Source organism: Canis lupus, chromosome 30 (genome assembly GCF_048164855.1).
Source record: "Canis lupus baileyi chromosome 30, mCanLup2.hap1, whole genome shotgun sequence".
Classification (NCBI taxonomy): domain Eukaryota; kingdom Metazoa; phylum Chordata; class Mammalia; order Carnivora; family Canidae; genus Canis; species Canis lupus.
Genome location: NC_132867.1, coordinates 37,845,159 through 37,859,012, shown reverse-complemented (window position 1 = coordinate 37,859,012; position 13,854 = coordinate 37,845,159). Strand labels below are relative to the sequence as shown.

Genomic DNA, 13,854 nt, shown 5'->3' with positions numbered 1-13,854 from the left:
TGTTCTCACTTACTTTCAGTTGTAGTAACATCTGCCAATTCACATCCCAAATTGAACCTCAGAAGCAATCTTACTTGAATTGAAAGTCTGGTATGTCACTAGTGTTCCCATAAAAGATGGACTCCAGGAGATGGGAGCTTGGTTTCTCTGTTCTATTAGCACAAGCAATCCCAAGGCCCTCAGGCCACACTGAGTGGGGTCAGTGCCCAGTTAACCGGTCAGAGCACTGAGAATTTTCCAGGCACCAGTAAAGCAAAGTGCCAGAAAGTACTTCTGAAGAAACTTGATGTGTATTATTTTTAAGCATGGAAATAATTGTCATGGGGAAATCTAGGACCACTCTGCATCCTTTACATTTATGTCAGGGTGAAGTGCAGTGTCCATTGTGAATTCCACCTGATGGGGTAGCATTTGTGAGAGAGGTGTCACAGGCCCTGCTCATAGCACCTACCTGGGCCTGTTACAAACCAGGGCAATAAAAACAGCATACTCTTTTATGAGCTTTTCATCTCAAAGTTAAATAGAGGATAAAATCTACGGTGGAAGTTTCACATATCAATGTATTTTATCCTCACAACCAATCTATAGGATGGTACTTATTCTCATCTTGTAAATGAGGATGCTAAGAATCAGAGTCACCCTGGTGTACATCTTACATGGACCACCAACCATCAAGCCTTCTTACCAGGCTAGAGAAGCAGAAATCCAAATAACCAGAATGTCCTCCAATGACACCACAACAGATAATATTGAAAACAATTAATCTGAAGGCACTGAACAATCCTAGTCACTTCTAAATTAAAATTTAAATTATCCAATAGTTTTCATTTAAAATCCAGTGTATTTTGCTTGAGTAACCCATCTGTGGCATATAGGGTAACTCCCAGGTAAAAGCAAATTCCCACCAAATCTGGGCCAACAGAAGCTTACTACTTTTCATGTGCTGTTGCCTAGGGAATAAAGTTGTATCATGGAATTAATTCCCAATCCCAAACCAAATCCATGCAGGGGCTAAGGCTAGACAATTAGCCTAGATACGGCTTAACTATGCACTTTACACAGAATATCTCACTAAGAGAGATATTCCCTGTAGGATAATAAACACGGTGCCTGGCACATCCACAAAAAGTGCTCATCAAAGGGCAATTAGTATTAATAAAATTTTAAATGCAATTAAACTGACATGTAGCCTAATATCAGAAGTCTGATTTTAAGAAAAATTAACTGTAGAAAATATTCAAATAGGCATAAGTGAGGTTTTATGAGACAAAGAAAAGTAAGGCTGGGCACACATTCAGCACTTGGAAAGTCCTGAGCCAACTACATGACAAAGATCCTTGGTTTTTAGAGTCACAAACGGCTCAATTCTACAACAAGCCCACCCCAATGTTGAGCCTGGCTCCCAAACAAGGCCACTGCTTTTGAGTATCTCTAAAGACATCATTCAGAAGAAATGTGTAATCGTCTTTATTAATTTATCTATTCTATTTTTACTGACAGAAGACCTTCTTTTTTTCCTACCTCTACAACATTTTGCCTACAAAAGGCAATTTGGAATTACACAAAATAGGAGATATTGTTTTAATGTGCTCAGATAGGTAGTCATTATTCTAGAAAAAAAGCATAGTATCTGAATGGCAGATTACAATGCCCTTACAACCTCACAAATATGCACAAAACTCAAATAGTCAGTGTCTTCGCTGAGAAAGGTGCTGTCTCTTCACCTTCCCAAAAGTGTGAAGATCTCAGTATGCCCCCAAAAGGAATGTATCCCTTCTTTAGGAAGTCCTTTCATTCTCTGAAGCTCACATGTCCAGTTTCAAGTAAAGTACACTCTGAAGGCCAATGCACCTTACGGAAGAGCTGAGGAACTAATGAAATTCAAGTGCTTGTGCCAAAAGTTCAAAAATATATATGAATCTATATGAACAAAAAAATTACCTTTTTTCTCCTTCCCGGAGACATAACAACAACAGAATATTATAATCAGAATAATTATCAGGATCAAAAGCAATGACAATGATACTGCAAGCAGAACTATGGCCCAGGTAGGCAATGATGTACCTGGTTTATCAATGCTACCTATAAGGTTGAAAGAAGAAAAAAAAATTGTAGTTAGTGGTGCTTGCTACTGTGTAGGGCACGTAATCAAAATTCAGTTATATTTTATTTTCTGATAATATTATAACAATTCCACCCATTACAGCTGGGTGTCATAGGCCAACTTCTCTTCAATATGTACAGATGTCCAGTACTCTATAGGATCTTCCATTACAATACTTACTGCTGCCAATAAATACCACTGAGCAACACAGCCCCAGTATTCATTGGTTAGCACCTCTATCATTCCTAGAGGGGGAGTAGACAGCAAGGGACAACAGCTCCCCGGTTGCAGTAGAAATTACCACACTCTAACATGCTTTATTGAGCCAAAGAATACTTACTGAGCAGCTACTGCTGGTCAAGACTGCAAAGACTAGCATTTGGTTCTCCCTCCCATGTTCCCACCCATCAAGGGTCCAGAGTCCAGAAAAACTGAGGACACACTGAAGAAGTGTCACGCCAATTCACACCACACCCACAGAACTCATTTATCATCTGATAATTGCTGCTTTCCATGGTTCTCAAGAGCCACCAGCCTTAGGATCCGCTTTGCCCTCTTGTTGTATCCAGTAGTCATGGAGTTGGGAAAGAGAACAGATAGGCAAGTGCCAGCAGGGAGTGAAAGGGAGAAGAGAAAGCTATACCAGGTAGGGCAATCCTGTCTTAGGAAGAGCTGTCCAGCACACTTTACACGGTTATCTAAATTGAAATTAAATTAACCAAAATTATATACCATTAAATACTCAGCTCCTCAGTTGCACTGATCACGTTTCAAGTGCTTGATTCCAACAGGTGTAGAGCATTGCCCTCATCACAGCATTGCCCTGTTGGACAGCACTGCCCAGCCAAGGGTTTGTGGGAACTACCAGAAGGTCTTGGAGGGAGCTCTTACCCACCATCGCACTTCCCCTCCTGAACAAGGCTGAGGTCAAACCACATTTAAGTTGATCTGTTCAAATGTGAATTGCTACTCAATAAAATCTGTCACTCAGTCCTGAGTGCTTGGTTGGACTCTCATTGTGAACAAATGCTATTTTATTAAATGCGAGTCATCAGAAAATACTGAAACAGTAGACTTTCTATGAAGGAAGATAGAGTTTATAAAACAACAGCCTTTCCAGCTTTTTGGAACCATAGGTTATAGTGGGAAAAACAGTTCTTGGGTGTTATTCCTTAAAGTCATCCATGAAAATTGACCTTGAAATCATAATTTGATAATACTGGGTCAAAGTTAAATGTTCAGAGTACCTTGCAGGAATGGTTAGAGATGATCACTAATGCTCTGGTTTCTACAATCATCAACCACCTGGATTCTGACTCGTGGGCAAGTAAGGATCACACTGAAAAATAATACATGGACTGATCTCAGAGCATGTGCCAAAATTCAGAGACCTCTGTGCTTTGAAGAATTATGTAATATAAAAAGATACTTGTCTTCTGCTCTTCATGCAAAGCTTCTGCATTCCCTGCAATGTTTCTTTTTTATTTCATTTTTTGAAAACATCTCCTGTTCATTGCCACCTTAAATGTTTGTGAAATTGATGGCTGTCACTTCCAGTTCTTCTTACACATCTGCTACTATCTAAACTAAACTTAGTCCCCTCAAGGTCAAGGACTGTGTCTTATTTTTCTTATATTCCAAGCACCTAGCACATATTGGGTACATCAGAGGAATGGAGGGAGGGACAGAGGGAGGAAGGGAGGGAGGGAGGGAGGATGTATGGATGGAGCTTCACATCACCCACCATTTTTGTGAGATAATTTGTGACAGACAGAAATAGGAAAAGAATTCTCCGAGAAAGGTGGAGGTGGTAGGGACAGGATTCTACTCTCCTCATAACACCCCTCCTCAGCCCCAGAATTGGAGTTTTAATATTTTCTTTTTATTTATTTATTTATCAATTTGAAAGAGAGAGAAAGAGAAAGAGAGCACACACACATGGGGGAAGAAGCAGAGGGAGAGGGATGGGGAGACTCCATGCTGAGCACAGAGTCTGGGGTAGGGTTGGATCTCACAACCCTGAGATCATGACCTGAGCCAAAACCAAGAGTTGGATGCTTAACTAACTGAACCACTCAAGCACCCCCAGAAGTCAAGCTTTAAAACAAGCCAATGTCTTCACACATCCAGAGAGTGATACAAGTTATCCGCTGCTACACAGAGAGCAAAATCCCAGCATCACCTGGAATGCCTGTTACACATGCAGATCCCAAGCCCATCCCCAGTGGTGCCAAGTCAGCGGGTGTGGAATGGCACCCAGGTGATCCTGACACAGGTGGTTGGTGATCCACACATTGAAAACGCCCAAAATGGAAACACTTCCTAAGCAAACTGCCACATTACAGAATGTTCCCATAACCTTCCTCTTATGGATATGATTAAAAAAAATTAAGTCCAAAACCACATTTATGATAATCACAATCTGGAGTTTAAACTCAGATCACCATGCGGAAGCTTTGCGACTGACAAGAAGCTTTGGGCTTCATGTCAATGGATCCAGTGAAAGCTCAAGGGCACTGTTTTCCTTGTGCTCCCTCTGGCCACTGGCTCACTCATCTGCAAGGATTCCTGCCCCGTTCCCTCCCCTAAGGTGTTCAGAGACTCGGGATGTATGTGAAAGTGCTGAGAACACCGTAGGGTACAACACACGCGTTCAAGATTGCTGACGTCACCCTAAGTCAGTCTGATGAACTTTTTACAAATTGAAGTTTGCAAATATTAGCAGCTTTCTTAATAGGGGAGACAGCTGGGGTTAAACATTAAGGTCTGACTCAGGATTCAAGAGATGGGCTTGGAGTTTGTACTGGAAAAAGTCAACACACATTGTTGACTTAAACATTCTCTATCAGGGCATTTTCTTCCCCTGCTGAAGAAAATGTTCAGTGTGCCAAGCTTCTGTCAATCAAATCTTGACGTGACAACCTTTCCTCTGATGAAGCACAGAAACATCTGCTTATCCTCAGGGAGGAGCTCTTTAAAGGAAGGGACCAGCTACCTCACCGGATTCGGTGACCAAACCAAGGAAGAGAGCAGGTGATATTGTGACCTCACTCACTCTCTTGTCTCTTAATTTAACCACCAAGTTTAGCAAATTGATGCCTGCACTCACCTAAAAGCCCCAAACTCTCATCAAAACAGCAACTGCTGTCAGAAGCCACAAGGCTCTTTCTTTTGCTTCCTATATGCTGTGATCACAGTCCACTGGGGGTCAAATCTCCCCCAGAGTTCCACACCGGGGGAAGACTTAACCTTCTCTCTCTACTTCAGTAGGGCTCCCCAAAATAGCATGGTGTATGCACCATGAGGAGGTGTAATTTGCTACTGGAGCTGCACAGAAGAACCTTCCTTGGGGCACCTGTGTGGCTCAGTGGTTGAGCATCTATCTGCCTTTGGCTCCGGTTGTGATTCCAGGGTCCTGGGATTGAGTCCCATATCGGGCTCCCTGCAGGGCGCCTGCTTCTCCCTCCGCCTATGTCTCTGCCTCTCTCTACGTCTCTCATGAATAAATAAATAAAATCTATTTTAAAAAAAGAACCTTCCTTATTTTAATAATGATTTTTAATTTATCACATATGACATATATATGAAAACATACATGCGTATTTATTATAAACACTTCAATGTGATACTAATGTTTATTTTTCTCTTTTTTTTTAGATTTTCATTTATTTATTCATGAGAGACACAGAAACAGCAGCAGAGACACAGGCAGAGGGAGAAGCAGGCTCCCCACAGGGAGCCTGATGTGGGACTCAATCCCAAGACCCCAGGATCACAACCCAAGCCAAAGGCAGACAACTCAGCCACCACACCATGCAGCCATCCCTAATCTTTAAATAAGCACATTTATAGTGGACTGAAAGAAAAATAAATAATGGTCATATATTGATAAAAAGCATGACAGTGGACAGAAAGCCCAGAATCTTGAAATGACCTTGTCCACAATCCAACCACTTCATTGTGTGGATAAGACACAGGACAAAGAGGCTCAGTGAACTGGACAAGGGCACTCAGAACAGGGAAAAGAAAAAAAAAAAAACAACAACCCAGGGCTGAGACTCTCGTCTTTCAAACTCATGTTGTGTGTCCGACCTGGAATATCTTCTGGGAAGATATAGCCCAGGTCTTACTGGAAATGGGGAGTCCCGCTGGGCGTTGGTCCCTGACTTGGGCCCTAGCGAAGGCTGTGGCCATAATGGTTCAAGGCAAACAGCAGAGTTGCTGGAAGGGATTCGTCTGTGCATGAGGCGACCCAGGAAGAGGATTTCCGAGCTCAACCCCACTGGCCTTCCTCCCTGTGCTCCCTCACACAGGACCACATTACCGAGTTTACTGCACGACTTTTCATCACAACTTCCAGATTGTCCTTCTCCCATCTGTGCAGAAAAGGAAGCTAGTACTTCCCAGATGCTCTCACAGAAATGCTCAGAGTTTTAAAAGGCCACATAGAATTTCTCGAAACAAAATGTCATCAGCGTCATGTGCAAAGTGTGCTCCTGTGCAGACTGGATGGGACACAGGAGACCTCTGAATCAGTGAAACAAGTGACAGCCACTGCCTCCTCTCCCACCCTGCGGGCTTTGCAGCAGGGACTGTCCTGAGTGCTTCAGACATGGTAACCCGCTTCCTGATTACACCAACCACAAGCCCGTGAGGTAGATATTATCATTATCTTAGTTTTACAGATGAGAAAACTGAGACACAGAGAGGCTAAGTAACTTGCCCAAAGCCACACAGCAAGGAAGAGGCAATCTGTGTGGATAGTGGCCCCCTGATGAGGCTGGGTCAGGCGACAAGGCCTTCTTCGGGATTTCCCTCTTCTGTAGTCCCCGGTCTGACTGCCCAGGAATCTGGGAGCTTCCCTAAGAATGTCAAATTTCCAGGCAATTCAATCAGAACCTCTGGCGTGGGGCCTGAGCATCATCCTGTGCGTTAAAGCTCCTGGAGACTAACGGGCAACCCGGGAGAGAGAGGTCCTGTCCTATTCTTCTCCCTCTCTCTTTTTATAAGCAAGAAAACTGAGCCCAAGAGGTCAGTGACTTGCCCAGAGACTCACAGCCAGAGCCAGCACTGTGACCCAGGACTGTCACTGCCCCCCCTCGGTCTGTGCTCAAAGTTGCCACTCCTCACAAAACTAAGGCTATAACCTGGAGTCACTACACTCTAGCAGGTGCACCTCTGTCCTAAAAATGTCGCTTTGCTCTAATGCTTCGCAGTCTGTACACTTGAACGAGAAAACAGAGAAAGCCACGCAGCTGGATGCCCAGGGGGTGGACAGTGCTTATCTCAAGGCGTGCATGAGAGGTGCTTCCACCTGCCAGTTGAACACCTGTCTGCAATGCTTGAAGGCTGCGTTGCTTCTGGAATCAAGAACATTGAACTTTAAAAAAAAAAAAAAGAAACATGAGCAGTACCCTTTTCAGCCTGCTTTTCTTTCAATGATTGTTTGGCTTGAACTAATTAGCCTTCCTAAACTGCCATTGTCATTCCTGCAACGACTCACAGGGACTGCTCCAGAAATGAGCACAATGAACAGAGACTCCTTGCACTTTTAGGAGGAAATGGGTTGGCGGGACATGATGATGCTTATCGATTCCTGGAGAAGCCTGCACAGCGCACAGGAGGGTGCATTCTGGGTGTTCCACACTCCTGGCTGTGCTCCTAGAAGCCTCCCAGACACCAGCAGCCGGGGCTGTAATGAGGCCTTCAGCTACTAAAACTTGCATAAAATACACAACATGCAGCCAGCCACCAGCTGCTCTGAATCTTGATGAATAATTTAGGAACAAATTACCCTTTTCCAAATGAGTCCAATAAAGTAAGACTCATTGCAAGGCACCCACTGTGCTTCCCTTTGAGGCTGCAGGGACTCCAGCTGCCATAATTAAGGCCGCTAACTTCCCTAGTCCTAGCTGACGAGGGAAGCACTCCACGGAATTAAACCCGATCAAGGGAAATTATGTGTCCCTTGCCCTTCCCCTACAAAAGAGAAACTTTGCAGGCAAGTGAATCTCTAAAATCCATTTATATGGGGCATCATCAGTCAGACCAGAGCTCCTTGTTGCACTGTTACCTTGTTAAGATGTGTGCTTTAAATAGTCGATTTCATTCTATTTGGTGCTAATAGGACTTCTTAAAAAAATCTTCCATTTCAAAGCTTGGACCATACTTTATCATATTTATTTATTTATTTTAAGATTTTATTTATTCATTCATGAGAGACACGCAGAGAGAGAGGCAGAGACACAGGCAGAGGGAGAAGCAGGCTCCATGCAGGGAGCAGCCCGATGTGGGAATTGATCCCAAGACTCCAGGATCACGCCCTGGGCCGAAGGCAGGTGCTAAACTGCTGAGCCACCCAGGGATCCCTCTTTATCATACTTAAATAGCTTCAAAGCCAGCTGGATTGGCTCCTTGGAGAAATGGCTGATTCCAGGATAGAATAAGGAAAATGCAAAGGGAGTTCAGAACATTTTATTGGGCCAAGTGCTCAAAAATTAATAGGGCCATGTCAAAAGGACACCAGAGCCAGCTGGAAGGGATTCCCACTAGCCAAACCTGGAGCAATCTGGAGCATCAAGATGAATAATGACAGGAGTAGATTATAGTATTGAATAAAAATGAGTTCATATTTGAACTGTTTTTTAAAAAAAAAGAAAAAGAAAAAGTGAAAGAAGGCTCTTCTTTACAGAAGACTACCAACTAACAAAGATAAAATTATGATGGAGCCAGAAAAATCATTCTTTTACAACCGCCATAGAAACAACAGAGTCAGGCAATGACTTATTGATGAACGCAAAAGCTATTAGGTGAAAGCCCGCTGGGAAATAAGATATTCATACAGTATTCATTGATTACATATTAATTATAATGGAGAAAGGGACCTTTACAATGGAGAAATCATTAACCAGATGATCAAACTTATTACCATTGATAGAGAAAATTGACATCATGAGCCCATGTGACATTACCCTTGACTTGCCTAGAATAGACAGCCTCAAATCAAAGGATGTTGGAAAACCTCAGACAAATCCAAATTGAAGAGCATCTTGCAAAAATGGCCTGGACCCTTCAAAAATGTTTATAATCAGCAAAGACAGGAAAGGTAAGGGAACCATTCAAGAGTAAGGGAAAGAGACTGCAACGCCTGACAGCCAAAGGCAAGGCATGGCCTTTGACTGGATACTGGTTTGGAGAAGAAAATCGCTATAAAGGATACTTGGTGAAACTTGAATATGCAGTGTATATTATATAACAGTCTTGTGTCAGCAGTACGTTTCCTGATTGCCAACTACATCGGGTGTGGTTAAATAGAATGCCTTCATTCTTATGATACATATCGGAGGTATTTAGGGATAAAGTGTCATCAACTCTCAAATGGTTCAGAAAAAAAAATGAGAGAGAAAGAGGCAAAGATGACAAAATATTAATATTTGTTGTATCTAGGCAAAGGTACATGGATATTCATTGCACTTGTCTTGCAACTTTTCTAAAGGTTTTTGTTGTTAAAAATAATAAACTGGAGGGGTGCCTTTGTGACTCAGCTGGTTAAGTATCTGACTTCAGGTCAGGTCATGATCCTGGGGTCCTGGGATCAAACTCCACATCGGGCTCCCTGCTCAGTGGGGAGTCTGCTTCTCCTTCCTCCTCCACTGCTCCCCCCTGCTTGTGTTCTCTCTCTCTCTCTTTTTCTCTCTCTCTCTCTCTCAAATAAAATCTTTAAATAATAATGATAATAATAATAATAATAAACTGGAGGCAAGAAAAGTAAGCTGGGTTTGAATTCTAGCTTTTTCTTCTTATATAGTCTTAATAGAGAATAAGCTGAATTCCTCCAAATTTAATTAACTAAAATAAATTGATCTTGACTTAAAACCAAAGAAATAAAAAAAAAAAAGAAATACAGATTTCTGTGTCCTTCGCCCTCAAAAGTATTGATATTCACCAGATCCACATCAAAAATCTGGCAGTCCTGGATCCCCTTTCCTGTTGGCAACAACCACCTGGTGCTGGTATGGCTGCTCCATGTGGATGGAGCATTAGGTCTGGTTCCCAATGGGCCCCTCCACTCCCCTCCTACCTGACACATGTATTCACTCATGCTTTCATTTCTGTTGTCTGCCTGGTCTCTGGGGGCATCTGAGTCAGAGACAGGAGGCAAAATCCTAACAACAGGGGAGCAAGCTTGGGCTGACTGCACTGAGGACCAATCACTACAGTGCAAAGCACAGAATCATTGTACTGACCACAAGGTAGACTCTGAATGGCTTTTTACAGGCTCGTGGAGACATTATCATGGGTTGACTTTTGTTCCCCCCTAAAATTCATACATTAAAGTACTAACCTCCAGTACTCCCAGAATGTGACTTTATTTGGAAATAAAGTATTGCAGACATAATTTTATTAAAATGAGTTTATACTGGATGGGATGGGCCCTCTAATCCAATATGACCTGAGTCCTTAGTTTAAAAAAAAGGGAAATTTGGGGATGCCTGGGTGGCTCAGTCAGTTAAACATCTGCCTTCGGTTCAAGTCATGATCTGAGGGTTCTGGGACTGAGTTCCACATGGGGCTCCCTGCTTCCTCTCCTTCTGCCCTTCCCCCTGCTCATGCTCTCTCACTCTCTCTGTCAAATAAATAAAATCTTTAAAATAAATAAATAGGGAAATTTGGATACAGGCAAGCACTCAGAGAGAGCACCATATTAAGATGAAAACAGAGCTCAGGCTGATGCTTCTACAAGCCAAGAAACACCAGACTGCCAGCAAATACCAGAAGCTAAGAGAGAGGCCTAGAGATTGTTCCCCTATAGTCTTCTGAAGGAACCAACTCTACCAACATCTTGATCTCAGACATCCAGTTGGATGAGGATCCACTCAGGGACCTGTTGTGCACGTTAATTTGGTTAATATCAGAGAAGCACTTAAAATAGACCCTTTACTTGGCAAATTCTGTGAAGCATTGTTTCTTCCTCTACTCCATCTCCCTCCCCCCCTCTTCCTCCTTCAGCTTTCTCCTCTTCCTCCTTTGCCACATCTTCCTTCCTCCTCATCAGTCTTGCTCTGGCTGCAGTTTTGTTCTGAAATTTATTATTTTTAAGACTTTTTATTTATTTGACAGAGACATAGCACAAGCAGAGTGAGAGGCAGAGGAAGAGGGAGAAGCAGACACCTCACTGAGCAGGGAGCCCAACCTGGAGCTTAATACCAGGGCCCTGGGATCATGACCTGAGCCGAAGGCAGGTGCTTAACCAACCGGGCCACCCAGGTGCCCCTGTTCTGAACTTTAAATAAAGCTGTTTGAATAAAGGGAAAATCTTTGTGTCAAGAGAGAACCATTTCTTGACTTCTGGGCCCAGTTCCACCCCAACCTGATGCATGTCCTGAAATAGAGCACAGCACCTCTCTGGGCCTCCTTTTCTGTCCTAGTTTGTAAAATTAAGGAGTCAGTCAATCTCTAGCTCTGGGCCCCATGTTTTCTCATTGGCCTGGGCTGACTCAGAGCTTAAGTAGGCTCTGCAGCCCTGCAGGTTGTGTAGTTTGAGGTTTGAATATGCCAAGGACCCTACAGTAGGTTCTCTTGGGGATGAAAACTTTATTTTTTTTATTTAAAATCAATTAATTGACATACAGTGTATTATTAGTTTCAGAGGTAGAGTTCAGTGATTCATCAGTTGCATATAACACCCAGTGCTCATCATATCAGGTGCCCTCCTTAATGCCCATCACCCAGTTACCCCTCCCCCACCTTCCAGCAACTTTCAGACTGTTTCCCAGAGTTAAGAGTCTCTTATGGTTTATCTCCCTCTCCAACTTCATCTTATTTATGTCACTTAGTTAGGTACTTTCAAATACATTGTGGATTTGCCAGATTAAAAAAATGAAACTATAATTCTACTAAGGTTGGAAGAAATCCAAGAGCACCTGTACACCCTCCTCAAATATTAGAAGAACTTGTCTCATACTGGCCCAGGGTATGGGATCAAACTGGAACAACAGATAAAAGCTACAGAGGAACATTGACTTCAGGTATTTATCACTGATATTTTTTTTTTATGATAGTCACAGAGAGAGAGAGAGGCAGAGACATAGGCAGAGGGAGAAGCAGGCTCCATGCACCGGGAGCCTGACATGGGATTCAATCCCGGGTCTCCAGGATCGTGCCCTGGGCCAAAGGCAGGCGCCAAACCGCTGCGCCACCCAGGGATCCCTATCACTGATCTTGATGGTGTTTTGAGATAAATAATTGTCAAGGTTCTTAATGGTTTCCATAAGTAAGTAGATAAGAAAGACACTTGAAGATGAAATTTAAAAGAAAGTGGAATCACAGGGTCATTAAACAGATGCTGATTTGTCTCCATTACCATCCCCATCCAAAGTCAAGGTCACCAAACAATTTTCCTAGGCATTCTTGATTAAGAGCACCACATATAAAATATAAGCATGCAACAATAATTTTTTTTTTATATAAAGTAAAATGTCTTCACTTACCCATAGAAGGCTGAACCACAGTAAGATTGACAGTTACAGACTTGTGGGCAAGCAACCCCTTCATGTTAGCCACACAAGTCAAAGTCCCATTGCCCTGAGGCGTAAGAGTCAGGACACTCACTGCACTTTGCAGGTTGTTGGGCTCCGGACCAGAATAATGGCTTGACTGGCTCACCAGAACCCCGATATTCCAGGAAATATCTGGGAGTGGGATCCAGCCCAATGCACAGCAAGTCACATTACAGGGTTCATCTTCAGTGACTACAAGGTTGCCTCTGGGAATGAGCAACTCCCCCATAACTAAAGAAGAAAAGAGAAATGTTCTGAAGGACTGACCATGCGTCTCTTGGTTCCAAATTTTCTTTAATTTTTCCTTCAAATCACATTTCATGAGTGCTAACTGGCTATGTCTATATCGAGAGTCTTAACTCAGGTTTTATCTGTGTCTTTATTTATTTTATCTGCCAGTTTCCTGAAAGAAGGTGAGGTTGCTCACCAGAAAATCTATAATTCCAGAAAAAAATGAATAAATAAAAATCAGGGTCCAGGAAAGTATAAATTATATGGGAAGGAGAAGGTAAATGCGCCTGCCATAATAGGCTACACAACCACTGAAGTGGAGTTACAAAGTTGTCCTGGGCTGTTCTGGGAGCCAAAGCAAAAAGGGAAAAACCTTTGCGTTCTTTCCATTGTAGGAAGACATCTCAAGGTCTTATGGAAAGCAAGTCTTTCCTGGCCTTTGGTCAGTCCAATTCATTTTATTTATTTTATGGGTCACATATTTTTAAACATAACTTCCTATGATATTTCCTTAAAATACTTTTCCAATTATAAATTAAATCAAAATAAAATCTAATTATAAAAATATTTGCCCTAAATCATGTATCAGAATAGAATACTCAGATAAATTATTTTAAAGTTTTTATTAAGGACCCACCTTAATATATTGGCATATGCCAGTATGAACATTGTAAAAAACCCATATGAAAATAGTCCTTGTGTCTGCTAATATTAATAAAATAACCTGAGGATTGGCTCCAATAAAGACATAGCCTTAGTGAAACATATAAACGTTGGAACATCCAAGTTAAAATATCCTCCCTGCTGCATAATATAATGGGAAGAACACTGGACCAAGAATCAAAAACTCTGTTCTCAATCTTGGATTTCCTACAAAAATTGCCATCACCTGGAGCAAGTCATTGACATTTTCAGGCTCTCTGTTTTTCATTGGTCAAATGAAACAGTTTGACTAAATTG

The 13,854-nt window shown here is 42.3% G+C and overlaps 1 protein-coding gene across 7 annotated transcripts in view; it reads right to left on the bottom strand.

The window, feature by feature from the left end:
• Positions 1–13,854, bottom strand: part of IGSF5 (immunoglobulin superfamily member 5) — a 43,941-nt gene that overhangs the window by 15,616 nt on the left and 14,471 nt on the right. For 6 of the 7 annotated variants that reach the window (XM_072807030.1, XM_072807031.1, XM_072807032.1 and 3 more), the window contains 2 exons: positions 12,595–12,894; positions 1,942–2,082 (listed from right to left, as the gene is read on the bottom strand). In XM_072807030.1, the coding sequence (XP_072663131.1) occupies positions 1,942–2,082; positions 12,595–12,894 (441 nt within the window). The remainder of the gene's footprint in view (positions 1–1,941; positions 2,083–12,594; positions 12,895–13,854) is intronic. The other variant, XM_072807033.1, reaches the window with a different exon arrangement.